Source organism: Dermacentor silvarum, chromosome 2, assembly GCF_013339745.2.
Source record: "Dermacentor silvarum isolate Dsil-2018 chromosome 2, BIME_Dsil_1.4, whole genome shotgun sequence".
NCBI classification, from domain to species: Eukaryota; Metazoa; Arthropoda; class Arachnida; order Ixodida; family Ixodidae; genus Dermacentor; species Dermacentor silvarum.
This window is the reverse complement of record NC_051155.1, coordinates 213,640,809-213,668,602: the sequence shown is the minus strand read 5'-3', so window position 1 is coordinate 213,668,602 and position 27,794 is coordinate 213,640,809. Positions and strand designations below refer to the sequence as shown.

At 47.1% G+C, this 27,794-nt stretch overlaps 1 protein-coding gene across 1 annotated transcript in view; it reads right to left on the bottom strand.

Moving 5' to 3' along the window:
• The window catches only part of LOC119442575 (S phase cyclin A-associated protein in the endoplasmic reticulum-like), a 168,394-nt gene that overhangs the window by 106,824 nt on the left and 33,776 nt on the right, over window positions 1-27,794 (bottom strand). Inside the window, exons 14-19 of the mRNA XM_037707499.2 lie at window positions 22,721-22,863; window positions 13,694-13,775; window positions 12,159-12,314; window positions 9,658-9,759; window positions 2,414-2,544; window positions 1,458-1,523 (exon numbers count right to left, since the gene is read on the bottom strand). Coding sequence (XP_037563427.1) covers window positions 1,458-1,523; window positions 2,414-2,544; window positions 9,658-9,759; window positions 12,159-12,314; window positions 13,694-13,775; window positions 22,721-22,863 — 680 coding nt within the window. The remainder of the gene's footprint in view (window positions 1-1,457; window positions 1,524-2,413; window positions 2,545-9,657; window positions 9,760-12,158; window positions 12,315-13,693; window positions 13,776-22,720; window positions 22,864-27,794) is intronic.

The following is a 27,794-nucleotide window of genomic DNA, read 5'->3' as shown; positions in this document are numbered from 1 at the left end:
ATGGAATTGAAAGCAATCTCCACACGGCTCTTACCTTTGTATGCGCTGTGCTTTCGCCGCTCAGTTTGCGTTGAAGCGATAGACTGCACTGAACCTTTGCTCGCTGTTGCTGGCGCGCTTGCTCACGCCAGCGTTTTGACAGTGGTTGTCTGCGGTCATCGAGTGTGATCTATTCATGTTTGCTTGTGCGCGCTGACACTAGGCTTGTTAATTCACTTAGTAAGCGAATGTGTGCAAGTTTACACAGCCAATAAAACTACTATCCTTACTCCGTATAGCTCTCTATTAATTTGCTATCGCGAGTGATGCTTCGCCTTTCGGGCGAAGCTGCGACTTTTTCAAGCATCTGGTGGTCTCGCGTTACTTTAGCAGTTTTCTTCTTTTTTTTTGCTGGACGTGACAAAAAGTCAGCCCTCGTGTTACTTTCGCGGTTTTATTTTTTCTTGATGGACGCAATGAAAAGTCACCCCTCGCGTTACAATCGCGGTCGCGTTACAATCGAGTAAATACGGTAACTTGAGTACAGTAGTTACGATATGTACAAGTCTGGTTACAACAACATAAAGTTAACAGACATTGAAGCCATGGAAAGTATAGGAGAACTAAACTGTTCCTTTAAACGGAATGTAGAAATAATAAAGAAAAGGAAAATGAGCGTGGATTTCATTGTCTATTGGCTTCCTCTGGAAGGGAACGCATGAATGTAATCATGCATTAGTTTAATGCAATGCTTTCTTGAATATCCTACAAATGCAACATCTTCTGAATATGTCTCCTGGCTGAAGTTCTCTAGACAGATAAGAAAATGAACATATAATAAGGTAAAAATACAATAAAGTGGCCCTTCAAGATGAATGCTGGTAACTTTTATCCAAGCAAGAATATTAAATCTTCAGGGTATGCGCTTGCCACAAAAAAAACAGCTGAAACATCTTCCACAACACAACACACTATCACCTGCGCTGAAACTTGACAATGCAGTAAGGCGGCCCTCAGTGCACATTTTACTGACCGGTATTAGAAAACAATGCCAACTGAAATGAGTGAGCAAAGGCAGCCTTTGAAGCTGTTCAGCTGATTGATTGATTCAGCCAGATTCAGCCAGCCTTCCACGGGCTGGATTCTCAATCCCTTTCAGTAATGTCATTAACAGTGCATATTGACTAAGGCAGTGGAAAGTGGATGCGATGAAAGGAATGGCGCACGGTCCATTAGCACCATCTTCCCGCTGCGCCAGTTCTTCGGTGCACTGTGATGACATTGAGTCACTGTAGTGAGCTCCCAAGCAGCACACAAAGTCACACAAAAATGATGTGTCCTCAGAAGTCATGTCTTACATTGATACGGTAACAAATAGTCACAACAGCTCAGGCCTGCACAGAGCAGTCAGGCCAACCTAAGCCTTCTACCAGCCCATTTTATGCAGTCGCATGTCCTACATAAATTAGCCATCTTACCTAAACTTGCTCTTCGGTTCCATGACCTTCAGCTTTTCTGCAAAGGCCTTCTCATACAACTTCCCCCTGCAACATATAACCAACAAATTTTATTCGCAATAAGAAATACATTATAGATCTTGCTAATATATTCATAATCACTAAAGCTAGCCAAAACAGACTGGCTAGAACAATGATTCTTCATAAACAGAAAAAACTAGGTTAGTAGTAAAGGAGCAAAGTACATTGCCTTAGGACAATGCCGCACATATTACCCATCTTTACATCTTTGGCATCAGCTTATCTAACTATACAGAGTGTTGACAGACTAACATCCCTGTTGACCCTGCAATGTCAAAATGACGTCAACCTCCACTCATTAAAAGTTAGTTTATTAGAGTATTGCTTTAATTTGACTGCGTTTCGACAAAAGCAAGAATCCATGCAAGATTAAAACAAGCACACCATACACAACAATACGAAGCCTATTTCACATCTTTCTTTTTTTCAGCATAAGACAATGTCGAACATGTTTCTTTAAAATGAGCATTCCCTCTTATTTTAATGGAGTCACATTGCTACCAAGAGTGGTTTGCTTGTTAATATCAGTTTCTTCACTTCCATTGCCACTGAGTTGTTTACTGGTACCCTGTGGGATAACGTTTTCTGTAATGGTACTGTGTACAATGTTGAACACAAAACCCAGACTCCTGGTAACAACAATATTTAGATTAAATGTAATATGCCAGAATTATTTATTGTTGCTATTAGTGCTATTAGTTACAGGAAGTGAACCAACACTTAGATACCCTCTATGCAGGGATTTAAAACAACTATGGAGGTTGCGTAAGATAGACAGTATTGTGGCACAGCCTCTATGGATGCCAGAAATGTCAATGACTGAAAAAAAAACCATCACAGCTACTGCTGCAAAATTCAGAGCACAGAGACTGTAATGGATAGGAAACATGGCTCACCTGCTGGTCATTTTGTGCCTCAGCTTCTTGCAGCGTTTCCGGTGAGCTTTCTGGCGTTCTCTGTCCAAGGCTATGCTCGGATCGAGTTGGTCAGCTGAGGCATCGACAATGTGCTTCAAGTTGTACGATTCCTAGAAAAAAAAAAGGCCTGTTTTTAACACATTTCTGTTTAACATCAATGAACATTTGCACACACAACATAATGCAAAAAGCAAATAAATTAATGATGATTAATATCGCAAAGGAGCACTGGGGAACGCTGTGGCAGAGGCGGAAAAGTGTTGACCACCTAGGCTAAAATTTTTAACCCTTTATGGATCCAAGGAAATGACAAAATGTCTACCAATTTTACCAGATATTTTCAGAAACGTGATATCATGACTATACAGTACAATCTGGTCAATTCGAACTTCAAGGGAGCTGGAAATTTGTTAGAATAAATCGGAGTTAAAACTAAGGAGATGCCCTTTAAATATAACACCTTATCAATTGTGCTCAATTGTGCGGTACAGCACACAGTCGTCACAGCACTAGCACTGAAAATCTCATTTTTCTTCCATCAGCACGTAACACGTGCCATCCTGCTGCATGCCCAGTGTTGGAGATGACGTCATCCAAGCATGCGGTAATGTGATCAAGTGCGCCCTAGGAGAGAGGCAGGGGAAGAGGGAGAGCATAGGTGACACTGACAGTAACGTGATGAAGTGCACGCTAGCGGCTTGTTCCTGGGAAAGAAGGGTGCACCGGTTCGTTCTCGGCCCCTTCTTGTATGCCACATCCTTGTTCGTCATTTCCACAGCGCACATCGTTACAGTAGCAAGCCTTTGGCTTGGGATTGTCCGAAAAGCGGCCCATGGCAGTGAGAAATTTTGTTGGAAATAACCGTTGCCCGGTTTTTGGAGTTCAAATTTGTGGGAGTTTTTCTCTATTCAAATAAATGGGACTTTGTCGGGACCAGCAGAGCAGTGAGAATTATCCATCAATTTGAATTAAAAGATTTCAAATTATCTTGATTTCACTGTACTTATCATCAGCTGTATTGGCACTGATTCCGGTGATTACTATACCTGTCAGCAGTAGAGAAAGGGCTACCGTGCACCCAAGGCTCAGTACTCAACCATTCACATTCAGCCAGATTCTATGGCCACTACAGATGAGAACTGAACTTTCCACCTGGTACTCACCAACAGAGCACCACTAGTACTAAGCCGATGCAATGGGTTGCAAAAAATACCATGCAACATCGGAATGGCATGCAGTGGTACTTGAGCCTGTTCATGATGGGTGCATAAGAGTGAACAGTGCAAAAACAGAATTCTGAAAAAAATTACATCATGTTACGTCGAATGAAATATCAGCCGAAATGAGACCTGCACAAGCAGCAAAATTAACGAGAGAGGTATACAGTAAAACCCCGGTGATACGATCCCGGCTGGTACGAATTTCGGTGTGACACAAATTCGTAACATTCCCCGGCCGAAATACATTGCTCACAATACGAAAAAAATCGGCTGTTCTGAACGCGTTGCCGCGCCGCTGCGGATCATACGAATGCGTGAGCAACAGTGGCTGGCGGCCGAGCCAGCAGAGCAACCGGCAATGACAATCCGGCACAGCGAGATCTGGGTGGGATCCATAGTCGCCAAGCAACCAGCTACGTCACACGGCTGCGCAATCTCTCATTGGTCCCCACGTCGAGCGGACAGGACCACATCAAAGCCTAGCCGATGCTTAGGGAGAAAGTAGATGAGGACAGCTGCTGCAACGACGACCGCGGCGCAGCCCCGATGGCCAAAACGCTCCCTGCACTCGACGTGCTCAGGCATACAGTGGTGTGCGAAAACATTCGTGAGATCACGTGCACACATTTATACGCCTTTCAGAAGGCGATCGTTGACGATTTGAGCAAGAAGAAAACGTACACGGTTAGTAGAACCCCGTTGATATGTTTTTCAAGGGACCGTGAAAAAAAGAAAAAAGTCGCAGTTTCGCCCGAAAGGTGCAGCAACGATTGCGATAGCAAATTAGTAGACAGCTGTACGAAGTAAGAATAGTAGTAGTACTGGCCGTATAAACTTGTAAACATTAGCTTGCTAACTAAATTAACAAGCACGATGTCACGCACAGGTAAACATTAACACATCTCGCTCGATGACCGCGCACACTCGTTATCGAAACGCTGGCGTGAGGAAGCATAGCAGCAGCAGCAGCGAGCGAATTGACCTTTGCACTGTCTCTAGCTTCAATGCGTACAAAACGTCGAAGGCACAGCGCATACGAAGCTACCGGCACTAGGCGCACTTTGTCAACATCGCAGATAGTTTTGACGATGAGGACCGCGCGGGCGCGCACTTCGCAGATTGCTTTCAAGATACGGCAACCGCGCGGCTGCATCGTATCTGCAACGTGCCGGTCGCTTGTTGCATCGCATCGGGTGCCTTGTTGCAACGTACAAGCTAGCTGCACCGCTAAATTTACGTGACCGCCACATTCAAATGCAACGTAAGATGCAGGAAAATTACAGATTGGCGATGTGTCACGGGGAACTTAATACATTGAAGTCAATGGGATTTAGGTCGGGACCGTGAAAACGCGACGTAGCAGCCGGGAAAATGCAGCAGCGAGGAAGGTATCAATGCGTTCCACTATTAGAAATCTTTTCTGGTAAAAACTCATTTTTTCTTGATATTGTGTATGTTTTGATGACACGAATTTCGGGTGATATCGAATATTTCATGCGACCCCACGAGATTCGTATCACCGAGATTTTACTGTAGTTAAGCACTGAAACGACCTGCGTTATGTTTTACATAATCCGCATTGTGGAATTGCAGCATTCATGTGAGACATTGTTTCACTGCACTTTATTGTATTCGCAATAGGAATCTTGCTTTAAAGTCAAGTGATCTCTTGTTATTGTGTCGTGCAGGTGTATGTGAGTTAAATGTTGATGCTGATGTTCAGCTAAGTCTGCTAATGACTGCAAAGATTGTTGTAATGATCATAATATTAAGGTGAAGTCAGGTGGCACAGGCTTGTGATAAGGAGCACTGCACAGCTTTGTGCATGCATGGGAAATTTGTATGTGAAATTTATGCATGTTTTCAAGTGAAGAAAGGCAGAAGTTGATAGCAAAGAAAGAAAGTATCTTGCTAAAGTGAGCCTCATGTAGGTGGAAATGGACAAAGCTGTGCGTGCGAATTGAGAGGAGCACTCTCCTGGCCAGACTTCAATAAAGGGGTTCTGATGAGTTGAATGAATGCATGAGTAAGTAAGCATGTGAAACGTTCAGTTAGTACAGTGAAACCTCGTTGATACGATTCTGCGTAATACGTTTTTCGGGATGATACGTTTCTTTTTTTCGTTTCCCGGCCAACGCACCATAGGAGCAAATGTATTTTCATGCGGTCGATACGATCGCATTTTCACCTGAAATTGGATGATACACTGCAAACTCGTATTTCTGAAACTCGTAGCTTTATATTCAAGTGTACTAGATTAAACTACATTCCAACGACCCACGAACAACATGTTAAGGGCCGGCGACACTAGCGGAAAACGCGTGCCACAAAAGCTACCGCGAAGTAAGTTTTTCGTTCCGTGGGAGGGATCGGTCCTGGACCGATTTAAATTGCCGCGCGCCCCGCTGGCAAACGAGCCGCGAGCAAAGCAAACCAATGAGAGTTGCCCCCTTCGCTGATCATGCGCGGGCACGGCTAGTCTGGAGGCGCGCGCGCGCTCTTTAAAGAAGGAAGGGAGTGCGCGCGGCGTGCCCCTCCAGACTGGCCGTGGTGCGGGAAACTGGTGTCATGCGGACTCGCCCGACGGCTATTTTCGCAGTCGTAGTATCATCTGCTTGCATCAACTTTCGCTCGCGCTTGTTTTTTTTACTTTTCAGGCGAGATCTTCATGCAGTCAAGTGGCTGAATGAAGCGCCTGCCCTCGTCCGCCAGTCGTATCGCTTGTTATGTCACACTCTCTACGATGTTCCTTTGTTTCAGAATTCTTGGCCTCGTGGTGCCGCGACCTCCGTAGCTATGTCAAGGAACTTGTTATCTTTCAAAATAACTTGTTTACGGACTTTAAAAAAAGAAAGTTGAGCAACTCTTCCCTCCACACTAAATCAGCCTGGTTGATCCTCCGGTCCCTCCTTGGCCCTCAACCTGCTCCTCTCCCCACAATCCAAAAGCATCTCTCCGAGCATGGTGCTACGTCCCTCCTTCAACAGGTCACGGATATGTACATCCCTCCCCCACTTCCTTCCCTGTACCCTGAGTACACAGGGCCTTCCAATAGCGGTTTGGACAGCCCCTTCACCCTGCCAGACCTAGAACGAGCCTTGGCTCAAAACAAGACTGGTACCACTCCGGGTGCGGACCACATCACTTACTCTCTGTTGAAGAACATGCCTGATTCGGATAAAGAATTTCTTTTACACAAAATAAATGAACACTGGACCAACGGCACTCTTCCCGATGAATGGACCTCTTCCATCACTACTCTAATACCAAAGCTCGGCAAGCCCACCACACTCTCCAACCTGCGACCCATTTCACTTACTTCCTGTGTCGGGAAAACCATGGAACGCATGGTACTTGCACAGTCTTACGGATCTTCTCGACGATACTCACTTCCTTCCGCACAATCAGATTGGTTTACGCCCCCACATGTCTACTCAAGACCTCTTTCTCCTTCTCCAGGAAACTTTCTTTCAACCTTCGAGGTGTCAAGTTCACGCACTTGTCACTGTGGACGTGCGCAAGGCCTTCGATACCTTACTTCATGACGCTATCCTCTCCCCCCTCGAAGACACCGGCTGTGGATCCCGACTCTACCATTACGTTTCTTCTTTTCTCCACTCTCGACAAGCTCAGTTCCAACTCGGGACCACGTTGTCCCCGCCCATCGCGCTCACCCACGGAACACCTCAAGGTGCCGTGCTCTTTCCAACCCTCTTTAATCTCGGGCTAGCCCCTCGCAAAAATCCTTGTCGGAGATTCCGCACCTACAGTCAATTCTCTATGCTGATGATATAACCCTTTGGTGTACTCACGGCTCACCGGGGAAGGTGGAATTCACATTACAATCCGGCCTCAACCTCATTTCCGAATTCCTTTCCCGCTCTGGTATGCAAGCGGCTCCAGAGAAATCTGAGCTGCTGCTCCTTTCCGCTACAAAGTACCAGCGGTCTGTAAACCCCCTCCTTAATCTCACTCTCGCCGGTACTCCCATCCCCCACACGTCATCCTGCCGGGTTTTAGGCTTTCCCCTCCAAGACCACTCTTTCACCCGTGCAATACAGTCCACAATCACCACATGCCACCAAGTAACTCACTTAGTCCGACGAGTGGTCAAGCGGCGCGGCGGCCTCGACGAATGCAGAGCCAATCAACTTGTAACAGCCTTTGCCTTGAACAAAATCCTTTATTCCCTCCCATACTGCACACTTATGCAGACGCAAATGCATCGCATTCAATCGGCTTTAAACAGTCTCTATAAAGCTGCCCTACATCTTCCGACACACGCATCCACAGCCAAACTATACGCAACAGGCCTATTTCTTCCCCTTGCAGAGCTCTTGCACTTGGCCAACAACTTGGCCGCCTATCCAGCTCTGCGCAGGGTCATTGCAGCGGGCTGGCATCCGGCCCATTGACTTTCCTCTGTACACCCCTCAACGACCTCTTCCCAGCAATCTCTGCTGTGCCCCTATTCCCTCTAATATGACCCCACATCTTCATGAGGGACGACGACAAGCCCGCACTCACTTCCACGACCCTTTTCCACCGGACACTGTCACATGCTACGTCGACGCAGCGTATTACCAAACTCATGGCTCCACTGCTTGTGTGACAATGCCGACCCCCCTTGGCATTCCCATCACTTCCACCGCTGGCCCCTTCTCACTTCCTACTTCTTCTCTATCCCTTGAATTGGCCGCGATCGTCCACGCGACGCATGAACTAACCCTTCTTCCTCCCTCTCCTCGGTATCGCATTTGCTCGGACTCCATGGCGGCAATCAGGGCTCTTCGCGACAACAGACTTCCCGATAATCTTCATGACGACCTTTCTGACGCTCTCTCCCTTCTCTCCCCTGCTTTGGTCACTGTGGTGTGGGTGCCAGGTCATGCAGGGATTATCGGCAATAAGCTCGCTCATGAGCTTGCCCGCGAGATTAATAGCCGGGCGCCGACAATCCCCTGGCCTTGCCCGCCCATAGCGGACAAGGCACACTTTTATAAGAAAACTCTGAAGCAGCACTACAAACACCTCCGGCATTCATTGCAGACGCTTCCGCCACCACACCCTCGTCTCTCCACTGCCCAAGTACGCACCCTCAGGGCCATCCAGCTCAACACCTTGATCACTCCCGCACGCCTATAGTACCTTTATCGTTACCGCTCAGACCCATCATGTCCCAACTGCCCCTCTACGTACGCAAATGTAGAGCACATCCTTTTCTCTTGCCCCACAGCCCTACAATCCCCTCACTACCCTAACCCCCCACCTCCCCACTGGCGGGTGTGGTTGGCGTCGGCGGCCTTCGCCGACCAGCTGGCCATGGTCCTCCTGGCGGAGGAATATCTATAGGTCTTAGTCTGACCTGGAATAAAGTCTTTTCTCTCTTCTCTCTTCTTACGTTTTGGGGCTTGCTTTGGATGATAAGATTTTTGGATGATATGTTTTGTTTTCTAGTTCCCGCGAAGATCATATCAACGGGGTTCCACTGTATATATGTTCCCATTACCAAGGTAACTTCATTTTAGTTTACTGTATTTTTTTCTAAATTCTTCTTTCTATCTCTAAGATAGATATAAGAATTGCAAGCATTGTGTCAAGCACACATGCCCTGTGTGCATGTGTTGGAAATGGTTCAAACAATAGGTGCCTGCACAATAGAAGAGGTGTATATAAAGAAAAGAAAAAAAATTATTCTGGGGTTTTAAAGTGCCAAAACCACAAACTGATTATGAGGGACGCTGTGCTGGGGGAGACTTCGGTTTAATTTTGATGCCTGGGGTTCTTCCAACGTGCACACAATGCACGAAACAGGGGCGTTTTTGCACTTCACTCTTATCGAAATGCAATCGCTGCAGTCGGGATTTGATCCCGCAAACACATGCTTAGCAGCGCAAGGCCATGAGGTGTACATGACACCATGAGATATTAATAACAGCAACTGCTCTCAAGCACACACGCTGTGTTTATGGATTTTTGCATTAGTTCAGTACGCAAACCCACCAGTTTTTCAGTAGAAGGAGCCACTTCTTGATACTTTTCATGAATGGCTTCCTGATGTTTCTTGCCCCTCAGGTGGCTGAGCAGATACACCTCTGATCCAATCTGCAAAGTAAATTGCACTAACAAATCAACATTGCCAAGACCAGTAGGTACTACATATATTAGAACATAACAATCACAATAAAGCTGCTGAATTGTGGAAGTTATTACAGTGTAGACCACTTATACGTAAGTCGCCAGAGTCGCGAATATCCGCACTATAAGTGGTACCACACTATAACCAAAACAACTATTTTATTGCGATAATAGACACTTCAGGCGCATTTCTGCCGTCGCTGTCACCGTGCTCTAGGTTCCGTATTCGCTTACTAAATAAATTAACAAGCATGGTGTCACGCGCGCACTAGCAAACATGAACACATCTCGCTCGTTGACCGCGGAAACGAACTGTCAAAACGCTCGAGTGACGAAGCGCGGCGAGCGAATTGACCTTCGTGCTATAATGCCTCTCGCTTCAACGCGACCTATAAATCAACAGAATCTAATCGCTCTTTATCTCCCTTAACTCAATCACTATGAACAGGCAATATAAAAAATTGGAAAGTGCGTTTCTCCACACACGTCGCCTGACATAACCAGAATGGCAAGCCTTTGGCTTGAGCGGTAAATAAGGCACCAAAGTGCTCTCTGTTGCCACCATACCCGCTGCCCTATGTTCCTTGCTCCATCAAACCTTCAAAAGAAGTCTCCATGTGAAATGCAGTAAGCAGGCTTTCCCATGCATCTGGCGTGCACTAACCAAGATGGCCAAGCTCCAGCTGGTAGTACTAGTGAGAAATACGCTCGAACCTAACTATAACGAAGTTGAACGGGGAGCCGAAATTACTTCGTTATATCCATTACTTCGTTATATCGATTACTACCATTTACTGCAGTATATGGCCAATGGGGTCACAATTGTAAACATGGAAATAAGAAGACGGCTTAGCGGCCTGCGGCGCCGCTACACAGCCACGAATGCGATGAAATTTGAATAAAACAACAAAAGATCTTCAGCGTGCACAACACGCGACTTAGCAATTGACGCGACAGCCTTTACAGAGCTGCCTTCTGTTTCATTGTGGTGGTCTTTTGCGACCACTTTCCACTTGGCTCTTCGTGGTCGAGCAGCATGTGGCACACAACACAATGATCTGCTGTGTGATCGAGGAGGCATGTGAACGCCGCAAGCTGGCTTTGCACGGGCAATTTGTCTTGTGGCCTCCGAGATTGCACTGATACCACTGCAATCTCAGAGGCCACGTCCAGCTGCCAGCCCGCGCTGCCCACTGCATGGAGAGGCAGAAGCTGATGCACGGCCTGGGCGTGGCCCACGAGATTGCGCCGAGGAGGTCTCCAAGGACAGGCCCAGCTGCACCTGCTTGCGTGGTGCGCCGTAGAGAAAGAAGTTAATGCACTAATCTTTCGTACTGCCGCACGTAGCCGTGCAACAGTGGTGCGACTCGCGCAGGCTTGCGCATGACCCCTCAAGATTGCGCCGGGGAGATCTGGGAGGCCACGCCCAGCTGCAACTGCCTGCGCGGCATGCCATGCAGAAGTGAATACACTAATGTTTAGCACTACCGCGCGTAGCCACGCAGCCTGGCATGGCTCGTACAGCCGAGCACCCGCAAGAGAGAGGTCATTGGAGAAGTGCGATAGTGAGCTGAGGCTCGTGTGCAGGTGCGCAGCTACACGCAGTGGTGAGAAAGACCAGTGTTGCTCGACGACGTATTCGACGCATGGTCGCGGGAGTTTGAACTGCAGCGGCAAATGAGTGCCGAACCCTGCGGAACCCTATGGCGTGCGACAGTCAGGCATTTTTTGCTTTCGGAGATGAATTTAGTTTGTTGTATCCATTGCCAGAACAATTTCACTTCATTAAAACGAGGTCTTAAACACGTAGATTTACTTTGCACATTTCATTTACTTCGTTATATCCTGTTTCGTTATAACGAGGTTCGAGTGCAGTGCTACTAGCTACTAGGCCGAGCTCCCACTAGTAACAGTCTTACTAGTGAGAGCTTGGCCATCTTGGTTAGGGCATGTCAGGTGCAGGGGGACACCTGTTTACTGAATTTCACTTAGTCCTGAATAACATGTTTTGAGAATTCCATCTGATGCCGAGAAGAGGAAACACTAAATATTTGGACAACACAAAGAGGTTCTGAATAAGCATACAGACTGCACACTTTAACAGATGCATGCTCTCTGCAGCCCCATTCATTTTCAAGCAGCAGATGCGAGATTCATGATTAGCGAGCGTTTCACGGGGCACCATTTACCGTGCATCTTCCAACTCATTGCCAATCACCCATAAGGTGTATGGCCCGTTCATGGAAATCACAACATATTCAAACATACTCTGCCTTCATCAACACACAGCTCCTGAACATCACTGAAACTGATCGACCACATGAACAATGTATTGATTCTTTGATCCAATTGAGCGACATACTTACCAGCACATTACAGAGAGAACAAATCTTCTTTGTGTCATAAGGCTGATGATGGGGAGCGTCATCATTGTTCGAAGAGCATTTGCGAACACTGAGCTCGAAAGCTTTCTGTCTGATCTGCTCAATGTTTTCTTCGTGTCTGCGAGCACTTTCTTCTTGCTGTTTAAATAGACAAAAAGTATCCCTTTGAAGTCAACAACACTTGCAAGCTTACTATAAAGATTATATTGAGCAGAATATTGAGGCAGGAAACATCACAATTTATCAAGCTCTCAAAGGTTCACATTATAACACCTTCATTGAAGCGACTGAATTATTTTGTTATATATTAGTCGCTCTAATTTATTATTATAACAAGTTGCAAACTGTTAGCGTTCCACTAAATGGCTCTTAGTGCAGTATATGGCACCATTACCGTGAAGAATATTAGAGGAAAGGAAGGCACTCCTGGGCAAAATGAAAAACATTATATAAAAAAATAAATACACTTTACAGTAAAACCTAGTTAATTCGAAATCCACCGGACTGCAAAAAATGTTCAAATTAAGCAGACTTTCTAATTACACAAAAAAAAAGAAAACACCCAGAAAAAGAGGGGCAAAACTGCACAACACGAGCATGTCACAATTATTTTCTGTGCAGCAGGACTACTTGAAGTGATCACTGATGTGGGATTGCTTGGTACAGGTAGTTCACTGTGCCAAGGGTTACATTCTCTAGCCTGCTAATCATGCGCAGCATCTCACAGTCACCAAAGCTGCGGACAATCTTCAAGGACACGATAAGTGTCCCTAAAGCCGGCGCACAAGTGGGCTCATTACCTACTCTGCCACCGCCTGCCGGCACACTGTCGGTGACTTCGTCATCCACGTTAGCATATGATGTCTTCGCTGCTTCTACGTTCAAATAGTCAGCGAAGCCTAGTCCATCCCTCCTGTCACCGTCTTCATACACGAGCGAAACCAGCAGTGGCGGGCAGGGGCGATGGCACTACTACTACGACTACTACTACTAATGCCTATAATAAAGACATTCCACAACTCATAACTCTTAGTATTGCCATGAGTTGCCTCAATGTTGAGGTTATTTCACGTCACCAGTAACACTGTTTAGTTTACCATGCATACACCCACATTTGCTAAGCAGCTCACTTTGTATACATGACATGACAATTTCTCATTTCAAGAACATCAATGTTGCCCAAATTTCTACTGAATTTTTATACGGTGCCCATTCATTATGCATAAGACAGAGGAGTGAAATATAGAAGAATTTGCACTACTAATACACTGGAAGTGCATTCTAACAACATGTCTTACTTGACAAATTTTCCAGCAACAGGTTATGAAGTTCAAACTACACTTCATTAAATCAAGTTTGCATTTAGGTAACCAACATTTTTTGTAGTCCCATAGATATTTTTCATATAGGGCAACATACTGGCAAAGACATTCTTTCTGAAGAGTCTGCTTTAAACCATAACACAAAATCGGCTTTGTATGTTCAGATTCTTAAAGATGAGCAAACGTCCTGTTTACCTTTAGCTGGATCTTTTTCTGAAGCTCTTCTGTCGCAGCCAGTTGCGCCGCATTGACAGCAGTGAGACGCTGCTCTCTCTCTCTACAGAAATAGAGAGAAAAAACAGATGAAAAACAAAACTGCCACTAATACTGTTGTAACTACGTACATATGAAAAAAGAAAAATATCAGGATGAATAATGGGAAGAGCAAAACACGAATTGGTTGTTTAAAGTGATGCAAGGGAATGTTTCAGCCATCAATACTATGCAAGTTTTGATAACAAGAGATGGTTAGGGGCTGTATTATTGGTTGCTATTATTAAAGTTTGTCGACTGGCTTAAGCATAGGGAGCAGACATGACAGTAGTCCACGAGGCATGTATAATGGGAGAAATGTAGGGATGGGCGAATATTCGAACGAATAATTCTATATTCGTTATTCGCTTCGATTCGAATTCAGGTATTCGATATTTTCGAATTATTCGGCGCTCTCGAATAAGCAGCCAGAAGCCACGGACGGCCGGTACACATCTCGGAGGCTATGCTTCACGTGATGGCTGCCATACATCAACCATAAATCTTGAAGGCTATACGTATTTGCATTAAAGAGCCGGAAACGTGCGACGCATAAGAGAAGAAACAGCGCTAGCGTACAACTGAAACGAAGCGGCGAGGCCACTTCGCCATAGTCATCAGCGAAAATCGTACGTGAATGACAGCAACGACGGAACGCTTCGTGCCTATTTGTGCCTTTATTGCATTTACCACCGCGCATAACAATGCGTTGGCCGTGGGATTTTATGATCGCCATCCATAATCGCGTCGATAGCTGCCGCGGTTTCTTCCGCAGCAGTTGCAGCAAAAAGTAGTTTCGTTTTGACTCAATATGCACGTTGGCCGCGTGCCTAAAAAGCTGCGTAGTGGCCACCCATGATCGCATAGATAGCGACCGCGATTTCGTCTGCAGTTGTTATAGCGAACGGTAGTTTCGTTCTGACTCGGTGCGTGGGTCGGCCGCATGCCTTAAACACCGCAAAGTCACCGTTGATAATCGCGTCGATAGCGGCCGCGGTTGCGACAAACAGTTGTTTCGGTTTGACTCGGTGCAAAGCTGTCGAGCTTGAAGAGCACCGGCTACATCGCGATGGACGTGCGATCTGTAGGCGGTCAGCTCACTGGCGAAAAAATAATCGGGTGTGCGCGCGGTAGTGCAACGCGTATCGCAAATGATGGCCTGCGCTGCGGCAGTGCTGCGAAGGAAGTCGCGAGGCCTCGATCGCCGCTGCGAGATGACGAGAATTGCAGCTTCCGCACTGCTTTTGTGCAAAATAGCAAAAGGACTTGCTCATCCAATACACTAACAAAATCATGCTGACGTAGTAAGCATTTGCTTATTGTTTTCTGGATAGCCTGATAATTTGGCATTCGGTTAGTTCGGACAATTTTTTTTTTTCAGTCCCGTGAAATTCAAATTAACTGGGTTTTACTGTAACATGTGATATATACTATTCGATTCGATATTATTCGACCAAATCACTATTCGCTTCGAATTCGCTTTGAACCGCAAGCTCACTATTCGCCCATCCCTAGAGAAATGCCAAACAAAAGCAATGCCCTAACTCAGGGGTTCTCAGGTACGTTCATCCCAGGGAACCCTGCTAAGCTCCATAAAGTGCCAAGGAACCATAAGAGAAGGTAGAACCCCCCCCCGATTTAACCGAATTATCAAGGGTATCAAGAAAACAAACAAACGCTGCACTACGTCAACACGCTTTTATTTACTCAATGAATCGTCACATCTTGTTTCTATTTAGCACAAGACCAGTGCAGAAGCTGAAATTCTCTTCATCTCATAACTGATTAGCGCTAGCAGCGGCGAAGGCCTCGCGACATCCTTCGCGGCGCGCGTTTTCATCTGAGACGCGCTTTGCACCAACGGGCGCACATCCCGATTATTTTTTCGCCACTCAGCTGCTCGCCAACAAATTGTCCGTCCATCGCGATGTAGCCGGTGCTTTTTATCTTCGACAGCTTTGCACTGAGTAAAAGTGAAACTACTGCTTGCCGCAACCGCTGTCGACGAAACCGCGGCCGCTATCGACGCGATCATGGACGGCGACCTTGCGGTTCAGAAGGCAGGCGGCTGACAGACGCACCAAGTCAAAACGAAACTACCTTTCGCTGCAAGAAGTGTGGACGAAACCGCGGCCGCTATCGACGCGATCATGGACGGCCACTTTACGGTTCAGAAGGCAGGCGGCTGACAGACGCACCAAGTCAAAACGAAACTACCTTTCGCTGCAAGAAGTGTGGACGAAACCGCGGCCGCTATCGACGCGATCATGGACGGCCACTTTACGGTTCAGAAGGCAGGCGGCTGACAGACGCACCAAGTCAAAACGAAACTACCTTTCGCTGCAAGAAGTGCGGACGAAACTGCGGTCGCTATCGACGCTGCCATGGGAGGCGACTACGCATTTGTGAAGGCACGCAGCCGACGCGCGCATCGAGTAAAAACGTAACTACTATTTGCCGCAACCGCTGCGGACGAAACTGCGGTGGTTATCGACGCGATCAGAGATAGCGACTACGCACTTACGGAGGCACGCGGCTAGCCGCCAACGCGGTGTTACGCGCGGCGATAAACGCAAGAATAAAGGCTTTAAAGGCACAATTAGGCAGGGAGCGCTTCGGCGTTGCTGTCAGTCACGTGCCGCGTACGATTGCCGCTGAGGACCACGGTGCAAGCTGAGGACCACGGCGATGCGGACTGCGCCGCTTCGTTTCGGTTGGACGCTACGCCGTTCTTGCTCTTCTGCGGTGCGCATTTGCGGTTCTCCACGTTTTTTTTTTTTTTTTTTTTTTAATTTTCCTCTAACGTATAGGTCAGTGCGCACGCTATCGGCACCTACCCTATCTACAAATAGGAGAAAGGCGCATGGGGGTAAGTTACGGCCTCCGAGATTCAAGTGCGAAAGCTTAGGCGCGCTGCCCGTTCTCAGAGGTTGGGTGGCTACAAGCTGCTTGCGTATTTATTGCGCAGTTCGCGCGTTGCTGTTACGCACTGTGATGTGCTTTTTGACACTCGGGCATGGGTAATGGAGGTTCTAAATTTGGATCAAGCGCACCTCGTGTTCGCCGTTTTAGACACTTGTCGAGAGCGGGACCAGGGAAAATTTATCAGTGGCTCGCGGAACCCTGAGCAGGGGCCTGCGGAACCCGTAAGTTCCGCGGAACCCACTTTGAGAACCCATGCCCTAACTAATCGAAACTTGGTTCTTACATGCAGTACCTGTACTCTACAGGTCAATGCCATTCTCGACCGCCACTTTAACATCATCAAACAGCACAGCTAACTGGCTGCTATTTTCCAGCAGCTACCTCACGTAGTAGAATATACAAAAATTTGAGAGTTTTTTAGGTCAGGGCAAGAACACAGAAGCACAATGTGCCCAAGGGTTGTAAACCATGTGGAAAGCCTCGCTGCAAGGTTTGTCGTCACATAACAGCAACAAACACAGCTGAAGCATCAAATTAGGTCTTTGTATATGCAGTTAAACCTGCTTATAACGAACCTCCATATAACGAATTCCTGGATATAACGAAGTTTTTCTGTTCCCCGCCGTTACTTGGCGCGCTCGAAATCGCGGCGACTGCGAGGCGATAGCGAGCGCACGTGTGCGTGCGTGCAACCGTGCGCAAGGCGGGCCTGCATTCCTCGACCTGCCGAACTTACCGCCGCGGCGTGACCTTTCCCCCCTTCATTCAAACCTGATCCCGCCACTTGCTGCAACTGGCCTAGCCCATTAAGCCGGCACTCTCCTATTCCAGTTGATGTTGCCGAAGAAAAAAAAAAGAAACATTCTTTTTTCAACGCGCTGGCAGCGCCACTCTCTGCGCTTCACTTCACTAACCTGACACTAGGTGAAACTATACGACACTACGACGCCATCTTGTCGCTTGCTCATCGTTTCCGACTCCTCGCGCTAGTGCGAAACGACACACGTCCACGGGACTTTTTTGTTCATCGCAACTTTAGTGTATTGGGAGTAAATCTTGAGCGATAGTTGTATTTCTGTATAAAAGCATGAGGTGCGCGGTACTGTAAAGGATTGTTTTTCCTCTCTTTTGGTCATGGAAAACGGGTGCGCGTTACAATTGAGGGCGCGTTAGAATCGAGTAAATACGGTAAGCGTTTCTTTTTCGAATTTTCCTGCCGAACCTGCATATAACGAAATCCTCTTTATAACAAAGTTTTTCGGGAATTTGTCAATTTCGTTATATCCAGGTTTAACTGTAAAATTAATGACAACCTTGATTGTGATTCCAGTAACGTCGTGTACAAAATTCGATATGAGGTGTGTGTGCAGGAATATATCGGACAAAGAGAGACTAGACTGATTTTGGCCTGTGGTTCAACAACCACTGTGTGCACGTGAAAAGTCTCCCAAGTTTACCCTTCTCCAGAGCCTCGAGTGCCTAAAGCCCCTATATATAAAATGTAGCGACACTCTCCTCCTCCGCCTTCCCTCCTCCTCGTTTCTCCTCTCTTTCGCGCTCCTTTTTCGACCATTGCGCCACCTACACTGCTTGAAACACGTGCACTTGTTTATCTTTCACCGCTGATCAGATTCGACGATCGCCGACTGTGTTCGCCACTATCGTCGTGCTCCTCGTCAGTCGGTAGACGCTTCTCGGGCAAAAATGGCGATGGAGCGTGATCGTAAACAAATGGAGCCAGCGCCCGAGGGCTCGATGGTCCACGTGATACCATTAGGCCAATACCAACGCGGCGTCGGCCTCGGACAGGGTGTGCAAGGAGGCGGTGGCATTCTTCAAAGCGTGACGCTACTTTTTATATATAGGGGCTTTACGAGTGCCTGGTCACTCCTTTGAACATGTAAGCGTCGTGCTCTTGCAATCTGGTTTCCAACACACCCATGCACACGAGCAGAGAGAATCTTTTTCCATCAATAAATTTGGAACCTACACTAAAGGAACTGATGAGAATCCAGGGTGGCTGGCATGCCTACGGGATATGCAGTGAAAGAAGGGAATGCGGATACATGCTCTCTACTTGAAAATTGAGCCGCTGGCCGCCACTTGCTGTTCCTTCCGCGTGCACCTCAGGGGATGAGGGGAAAACTATTAAATCCAGTTTCCTTTGCCCTGCTAGGAATCCGCTGAGCTGACATGATGTCTAGTTGTCCAGTAAACATTCGAAAACGACACTCACACGGAGACACGGAGGCTACCTAACTCAGCTTCCTAAAACTGTAAGCCCAAGGATGTATTCGCTTTGCAACCACAGTACACTCTTTTCTTTTTCGTTCTCCTACACCTCAGTTGGACCAAAAAGACCCTCAGAACAGGCTGTGCCTTTGTATACGTGTATTGTGACATGTGTGTCCCTTTCGACAAGTTGCTGCCTTTCTGTCTCCCTTCCGGGCTCCTTCTCTATTGTGCCCCCTCACCGGCCTATTCAACCTGCCCTCTCTCCTGCTACAATGGCAACACACACGCGACCATTTTTTCCCTCCCTGCGTCATTATAGCGAGAACCTAGCTACCGCTACTCCCCACCCCTCTCACTTTTCTACGAATTATGACTTTTCTCTCCCACTGTCCTCCTTGCCTAACAAACATGGGACACCACCTTCCTCTAGCCCTGCATCGTTGCCGATAAAGCTGCTGTAAAGCTGTTAAAACACCTAGAAAGAGTCAATCGCTGTCACCACTGTTCCTTTTCAGTTTGACGTATCTCTAGTAACTTTTTCTTTATTTCCTTAAGAGCGGCCAAGCACTCCATCTGCTGTCTTCACTATCAGTGCCAAAGTGCCCCTTGTTTATAAACACTGTTAGAGACCAGTCCACCGATTGAAACCGTTGAAATGAAATACTTGTTCTGTTTACTTTGTAGCATCGTTCAATTTCTCTTGCTCTCTCTCTTTATTCATTTATATATATATGATACAATGGACAGTGTTCTGCTCAGGACCACCGTGGGAGCTCCTAAAAAACATCTTGCAATGCGGTGAACATGGTTCAAATCATCGATCCAGGACCTCAAAGAGCTGTGACTGAAAACCAAACAAATTTTAATCGCATTTACCGCTAAATCACCACTGAAATTTTAAAGTAAGAATCTGAAAAAGTTTGAAGATATTTAATATTTAAATGATAACTATAAATTTTGTATGTTACAGAAAGAAAAGTGTGAATTACATAAATAAGTTGTGACTTCATTTTTTTTTGCAGTGCATACAACTTCCTTTCTCTGTGGCATATAGCAATGCATGCTGTGGAGTTTCAAGATACGTGCCTCAATAGAGAGAGATACACTCTCAGACTTCTCATCTCCATGCGGGCTACATTTATTTAGTTGAAATCTATAACTTTATGCAACCTTTCCTTCGCACCTGGTTAGCAAAGGCCTATAATAATTCTTTGTTTTCTTTTGTTCAAGGTGGTTCAACATTTTACTATTTGAATATACTTGATTCAGACAATCTTGCTAAATCATATTTATTTTTTTTTTCTCTTGTGCATAATTGTGGTGAGGTGGTGTTGCGATCAGTAATTAAGTTTCGAGAACTTGTGCAAAACAATCATAATTTCTGTTTCCATAATTCAGTAGCAGGTCCAAGCACCCATCTGGCTGACGTTTCAGCAGCATGACATTTGACATGACCTTTAAATATAAAGTTTCCTTACACGATCTCTTAAACTGTTCATGTAAATCAATCCTGAGGATGAGGAAGTTGCTGTGTTAAAGGTTCCTTGCTTTTCAGGCTCCAAAGAGTCGTTTTGAGGGCCCTGCCTTGGGATTGATGTCGTTTGTATTTAGCATACTTAACACCTAGATACACTTCTAAACAACTCTTTTGTTAAAATAGTGAGCCCTCAGCCACGCTAGCACTGATTGTCGTCAAAGTGTGATTCTACCGCTCGTTTCTGCAGGATTCCACCAAGCCCACTTGATGATGGGAAGGTATGCATGTATATTAAGCAACTCTGTACATATTCCGACTGTTGTGCTCTTAAGGAGGTCATGCCAATCTCGAAGGTCATTTCAAGAAGCCGCACTGGTCCTCAACATTCAGCATTGTGCACATTTCCGGCAAGTACAGTTAAACCTGTTTATAACGAACCTCCATATAACGAATTCCTGGATATAACCAAGTTTTTCGATTCCCCGCCGTTACTCCATAGAAGCACATGTATTTGAGACCTCTACGTAACGAAGTGGCAGCGAGAGACCCCCTCGATATAACGAATTTTCCCCTCCGACCACCTAGAGATTTCGCCCCAAATTTTGTCATTTTTGCGCGAGCAACCGGAAGCACCTTCTCCGCCGCGATGGAATGCGAAGCGAGCGCACGTGTGCGAGGCGGCCCTGCATCCCTCGACCCGGCGATCTTGTCGCCGCGGGCGTGACTTCCCCCCCCTTCATTCAAATCTGATCATTCAAATCTGATTCAAAGCTGGCCTAGCCCGCCAAGCCGGCACTCTCTCCTTTTCCAGCTGATGTTGCCGACGCTCTGGTACACGCTGTGGCACATCAGACTCGATGAGCGCGGACACACGCTGTCAAACGCTGGCGGCGTGTGCTGGAGAAGCGAGCGAAGTGACCTTCGTGCTGTTGTCTATCGCTTCAACGCAAACTGAGCGCCGAGAACACACAGCACGCAGAAAGCAACGAGCCGCCGACGCACCTACACTGCTAGACTCTGCCCCAACGCAGATCGCTTTCAAGATACGGCCTGCGCGACCGCGCGCCGGCCCGCTACCCCTCCCCCCTCGCTCCCTCGCCGGTGCCTCGAGCGCAACGAAAGAAGGCGCGCTTCCTCCCTGCTTTTCTTGCGCGCGCAAGATTTAGACGCGGTCGTCGGCTCCCCTCGCACGTTTTCAATCGCACATACAGCTTACGGCGCGCAGCGACTGCGTTATCGCCCTTGGACTTTAGGGTACGGCCACGCTAGCGGCAAAAACACGCAGCAAAAACGCGCGTTCTACGCGTCATGCCGCGCGCGGCAGAAGCGGCAGGAATCGGGGGTCTTGCGGCGTGCCGCGCGAAATGGGTTCTGCGGCAAATGCCGCGAGATGAAGAACCAATCAAGACCGACGAGGGTGACGTCACGGAGCCATCACAACCGGAACGCCGCCGGTCCACGTCGGGTTTTCAACGACGATCGTCGTCTCTCGCATGAAACAACGAGCACTCGCGGTGTTGCTCGCACGTTCGGAGAGTGCGGGAGATCTTATCGTGCTGCCGCGCGTCTCGCCGCGCGGCAACTTGCCGCTCGCTGCATGACGCGCGCGTTTTTTGCCGCTAGCGTGGCCGTACCCTTATATACGGAATATCTATGAGCCAAAACCAATTTTAGGGCCACAACGCGTCATGGACCTGGTGTGACATTCCGAGGATGAGTGCTTCGACGAAAACGGAAAACGGGTGGGCGTTACAATTGAGGGCGCGTTAGAATCGAGTAAATACGGTAAACGTTTATTTTTCGAATTTTCGTGCCGAACCTGCATATAACGAACTCCTCTTTATAACGAAGTTTTTCGGGAATTTGTCAATTTCGTTATATCCAGGTTTAACTGTAGTAATGGCAGCATATTTTGGGTTTCGTTATCAAAAAGGTTGGTTTCGCTGGCTTTTCATAAGACATCTAATTGTATATTATATGTAAAATTTTGTGCGGAGGCTGCTCTGTATCTTAACTGTCTATAACTAGGTCTTTCTTATGCAGTCCAAAATTTCACCGCAGTTGTCCTTAGAACTTTGGAGGCCAAATATGGCAGGTACCTCTTGGTACATATTGCTAAAACTACGGAAGTGGGTGCAGGTACACATTGTATGATAAAATGCACAGCTTAGAAGGGTTTTTTTTTTTTTTTTTTTTACATTCAGCAACTGAGACATATGAGCCAGGAGCTTGCATGGACAAGGAATGCATAAGTAATGTTCTGTCGCCAAAGAGCTCTTTACAACAATTTCTTGTGGGAAACAAATCACACTTCAAGTGAATACATCTCTCACCTTTCCTTCTGTTTCAAAAGACTCTGACGAAGCTTTTCTTTCTCAAGCTGCTGCAGCTGAACTTTCTCATCCTTCAGTTTCCTCTTCTCTTGTATTTCCAGCAGCTTGGCCTGACGCTCTGCCTCAAGAACCTTGCGTCGCTCCTGCATAGAAATTTTAATGCGATAGCGTTAAGGACCCCGTGTCAAGGAAAATCTGGTGTCGGCGTCAGTGTCCTCGTCCTTTAGAGAAAAATCATCCAGAACCACACAGGCCCACCTCGTGGCGCATAGGCGTTACTGAACTAACTGAATTTCTCAAAGCAAAATGCGTCACCACATTCGTAAAGTACGACTTACACACAACCTACAGGCATGATAGCGTCGTATTGCAATTTGAATATACGAGAAAACATAATTCTGTTATGCAGAAACTCAAACACAGACCCCTTTTCCAGCAGCTATTTGAGGTCTGTCTTAGTGGGAGCGGCGCACCCCGCTCGGTTCCTTGCAACACTATCTAGATGGCGCTTGCCTCTGCACATCCGTGGCAGCTGCACCACGGATGTGCAATTTTTGCACCTTTTGGCAGATTTGGAACGATGGCGTCTGCCGCTGACAGCTCGCACATGAATTGCGCGTGCTAAAGAAAGCCGCTGCTCAACTCTGACAGTGAAAGTGAGAGTGAAAGCGATGCAATAGAATTTTATTCTTCGACTGGTGAGGATGATGATAGTCTACCCTTGTCGCTTCTTCTACCGAAAGTGATGATTCGAAAAGCGAAGACATTGACTTGGCCCGACAGCGGTGCAGCGTGAACGCCGACTGCCCCCTCCATGTCCGAAGGATAAGCTGTCATCCAAGAATGCACGAAAAACTTTCTTCCAAGAAGAATGTCGCTTCGCAAAACAGTTATTTTGAAATGAGGTAAAATAAAGCATTTTTCCTCATTTCTAACTACCATTTGTGGCAAAGGCAAATGCAGTGAAATCTCATTACTACGAACAGCACATTAATGAACTTTTCAGATTAACAAACTTTTCAGAAATCCCCTGCTGACTTCTTATGATTTCAGTGTAAAAATATTTCAGTACTACGAACTTCAGAACACCAAATTTTTCAGAATAACGCTCGTTATTCAGTTTCCATGTCATGTTAACACCTCAGTACTACAGTAAAATCTCGTTACAAGAGACACAGTTACAAGAGACACTCGGTTATAAAAGATATTTGAAAATGGTTTGGTTGGTTTTCCTATGTTCATGATGTTAACAACATTGGATACAAGAGACACGGCTACAAGAGGCACTCGGTTACTAAGGACAACTTCTTTAGGTCCCTAGAGTAACTTCTTCAATATTTAGAAGAGACACAGCCCAGACACGCTCACACAAAGCGGCCGACGTCGTACCAACCGGTACGTGCTACAATTTTCATTCCCTTGGCTTGATGCTGTTCCATTCCGCAGCCAAATGTCATTCCTTACATGGTTGAGAGTAAAAATTGCACAGAACTTTCTGTCATTATGCTTTTATAATCACTGTATCGCTGCCACACCGATTCTGCAACAGAGTACCATTGAGTTGGATTTCTGTGTCAGTTGAGGCTGACGAACATCTAAGAGCACTTCAAAGGTATTTTGAGCAACAGGAAGGCTTGCAAAGTGAAGTGCTTTACCTCCAGAAGTTGGGAAGGAAGCTAATGCAATCTGCAGTCACTAAAAAACAAACTACTATGAATTACTTCTTTAAGCCATCCTGAACAATTTCCTGTAGATGTGTTTAAACTCACTTTGATGCTGATGTATAGTAAAGTGTTCTAGTCTGAGTCCTCAGCGTTTTTAAAATTTTTGGGCCACCGCCCAGGTAAGTGTCGCCTAGCAATGGAGGCACATCTCTTCCTGCTTTTGCCCTTCTTTCTGCGGCCGTACTAGCTACGCGCGTGGAGATACTGTAACCTCCGTACTCGCGGGGCTTCCACACGGTCGCACTTTGCACTTTCCGAACGGCTTCGCTTACACGCACTTGCGCTTTGGAATAGTTCACATGTCTGCCTCAAGTGCGACAGTTGGGGTGTCCACAGCAAGGAATACGAAAAACAAACACACAACAAGAAACATTGTGCTTTGGAGGCGACATGGAGTTCCCTTTTTACAGCGAAGCTGTTAAGGGCTAGGTTCCAGGAGATCAAGTCCGTGTAGTAGACCGACCAGCGTGTACAACAATTATCATCATCAGCATTGGCTTGAGCGCCGTCGTCTTCTTCCGCAGCTGGCTCGTTGGCGCCCCTTGGTTTGCGCTCGTGCTCAGCACGCAGTCGTGCACCTGCTCCCACATTCGTCGTCGTCTGCTTCCACAGCTGGCTGCGTTGCTGCTAATCATTCCAGCACCTTACCACACCGCGCTTTTCACAGGTACTTATGTTTGCTTCTTCATTACGTGACGTAGCTAACCCTGGCGGGCACGTGAGCGCGACACCGCTAGTACGCGCGCTGCGATTGACGTATCTATCTTTAAAAAAAGAACGTCATAGTCTCTCCTATATCGGGTGTAGGTTCTTCGTGCATTAGCGCACATCGCTCCAGAGCGTTGAACCCCCTTGCGGCGCCGACTGAAAGTTGCATCGCTCAAAAGCGAAACGTACATTGCTCCAAAGCGTAGCACCACATTGCGGCGCCCACTGAAGTCTCTGGGGTTTCGTAGAGAAAAGAAAATGGGCATGGCAGCGGCGGAAGGACACCACCGAAGATAGCGGGCAAGGGATGCCAAGCGTAAACGTGCTGCCTGCCAGGACCTCGAGGCGGAAAGAAATGCGAACCGCCCATGTGGCCCCGATCCTGCAAAATTGGAACGTTTCACCGGAGCAATGGTCGATCACCCCATACACAGCTTCGCTAGTCATCCACCTTCACAGAGTGGAATGGCACTGAATTTTTTTGTCAGTAGTCTCAGCATCAGCGTCTGCTTTGCGTACGTCACTCTTATTATACAGTTCTTCAGTGGTACGTGGCAGTGGAATCTATGGAAAATAGCAAGTGTGCAGGCCCAGAGCCAACAGCGACGTTTTCGTGGACAGCTCAAATGGTGACAACTTATGAACTGATGGTTTGATGGGCAGAATGGTTAATTTTGGGGCTTTCTCTATAACGACCTTTCAGAATAACGAACAATTTTTGCCGGTCCCGCGTGATTCGTTATATCGAGATTTGACTGTACACCTACAGTCGAATCTCAATAATTTGAACTCAAAGGGGCCCGAAAATTTGTTTGAATTAAAGAAGTTCGAATTAATAAAGAAGGACGTATTTTTGAAGTATCCGTGCACCATAGCACAATGCACGTGCGGTGCGAGTCGTGAAATATCGTGGCGCGCATGGGCATAGCGAGCGCGGGCCACGAAACTGCCCACGGCAGCAAACGAAACTTCAGGGAGCAGGCGACGCCGACATGGCGACAGGTGCGCGCGGAGACCGTCGAAGGTGAGGGAGAAGGGCGGCAGGGAAGCGGATTTGGCCTCGGCAACTCCGCCGCTTCGGTGGCTCCCCTCGCCCTCCCTCTCAACTCCCTCGTAGCTCCCGGCTGTTGGCTGTCTCCGTGCGTGCCCACCGCCAGCCCGCTCCCTGAAGTTTCGTTTTCTGCCATTATCGGGAAGCAAGCGTTTGCCGGCGTGGGCAGTTTCATTGGCCGGACTGGGCCGCTGCTTCCCTCTGCGCTGCAGCCGCAGCATGTAAGGTCAACAGGTGACTAGAAAATAGAGGAAGCATAAAGAAGAAGGGTTCACTGCCATTTTCTCCACGTGGCTGAGACGTTGGCACTAGAGTATACTAGAATACGGTTGTCTAGTACACTCTAGTCGGCACGTACACGCGTGTTCCGGCGCGACGCAGAAATGGCGACCTTGCCATTTGAGAGGGTGAAATTTCCGCCGCGGGTGTTTTTTTTTTTTCCCCCTTCCTTCGCGCGCGGCATTGAGGGGTCTTTGCTGAGCTTTTGCTCTATGCCGGTGTCGGAGCAATGCCAGTCGGAGGCGCCGGCGCATGGTTTGGCGCGCTGCTAAGAGCATTATCGGTGCACGGTATGTTCGAATTAACCGTCGCAAATGCTTTCGCGTTCGAATTACCGGGCGTTTTCGCCCATTGGAATACACGTAACTTTGACGGGACCACAGCGTCAGTTCTAATAAACAGGCACTTCAAATTAAGCGTGTTCGAATTAACGATATTCGACTGTATTTTGCATAGTGAATAGGTAAAATAATGTTTTTACACTTAAAACTTGAAGAAAATTGGTTGAAAGAGCTTAACAAGGGTTTTTGATGGAAAGAAGTCCAAAAATAAGCCAATAAAGGAAGAAGAAAAATAAGGTCACTTTTGGTAACAATAATAAAAACTTCAGGGTACGGGTGTGGCGATTCGAAATCTACGATTCAAATCGAAATCTACGACTCGGTATTCGCCCACCCCTACTTTGAGGGGCCCTGAACCACCCCTTGGGCTAGGTGAAAAAACAGTCCACGGATAGAATACACTGCTGTGAATACTCAACCAAACTTTGCAGTCGTGCGCAGCGTATGGATCTTGCAAGCGGAGCGTGAAGCCACCTTTCTCTTAATGCTCTCTTTTCAACAGCAGCATGCTCCTCACTGTTTTCTGGACGCTTTATTTCATAATATAGCGGATTCCAATACGTGGCTGCTATTAGCCAATAGCTGACATCAATCAAGAAGGGTGTTTGGATCAGTGCACTTGTTCCTACTGTTACTGTGTACATCTATTGATGCAGTTTAATAAACAGGCTGAAGTAAGCGAAAATCTGCTTTCAAATTCAATAACAATTACGTACTTCCGGAAGAAGCCGACTATCGTCTGCTCATGCTTGGTCGTGGCCGCCCACGTAAGAAGTCTCACTTTGGCCATCCTGCTTACCAATGTCACAGCCGTCTCGGGTCTCACTAATTTCGACTAGCTTCGAACATTCAACTAGCCTCGAACCATGCGAGACTTAAGGTCACACCACATGCACGCTTGCCAGCGTGCGCTTACTCCTGGCCGCTCCTGGTTAGACACCTTGACAGACTTCACTTCGTAATGATTGAGC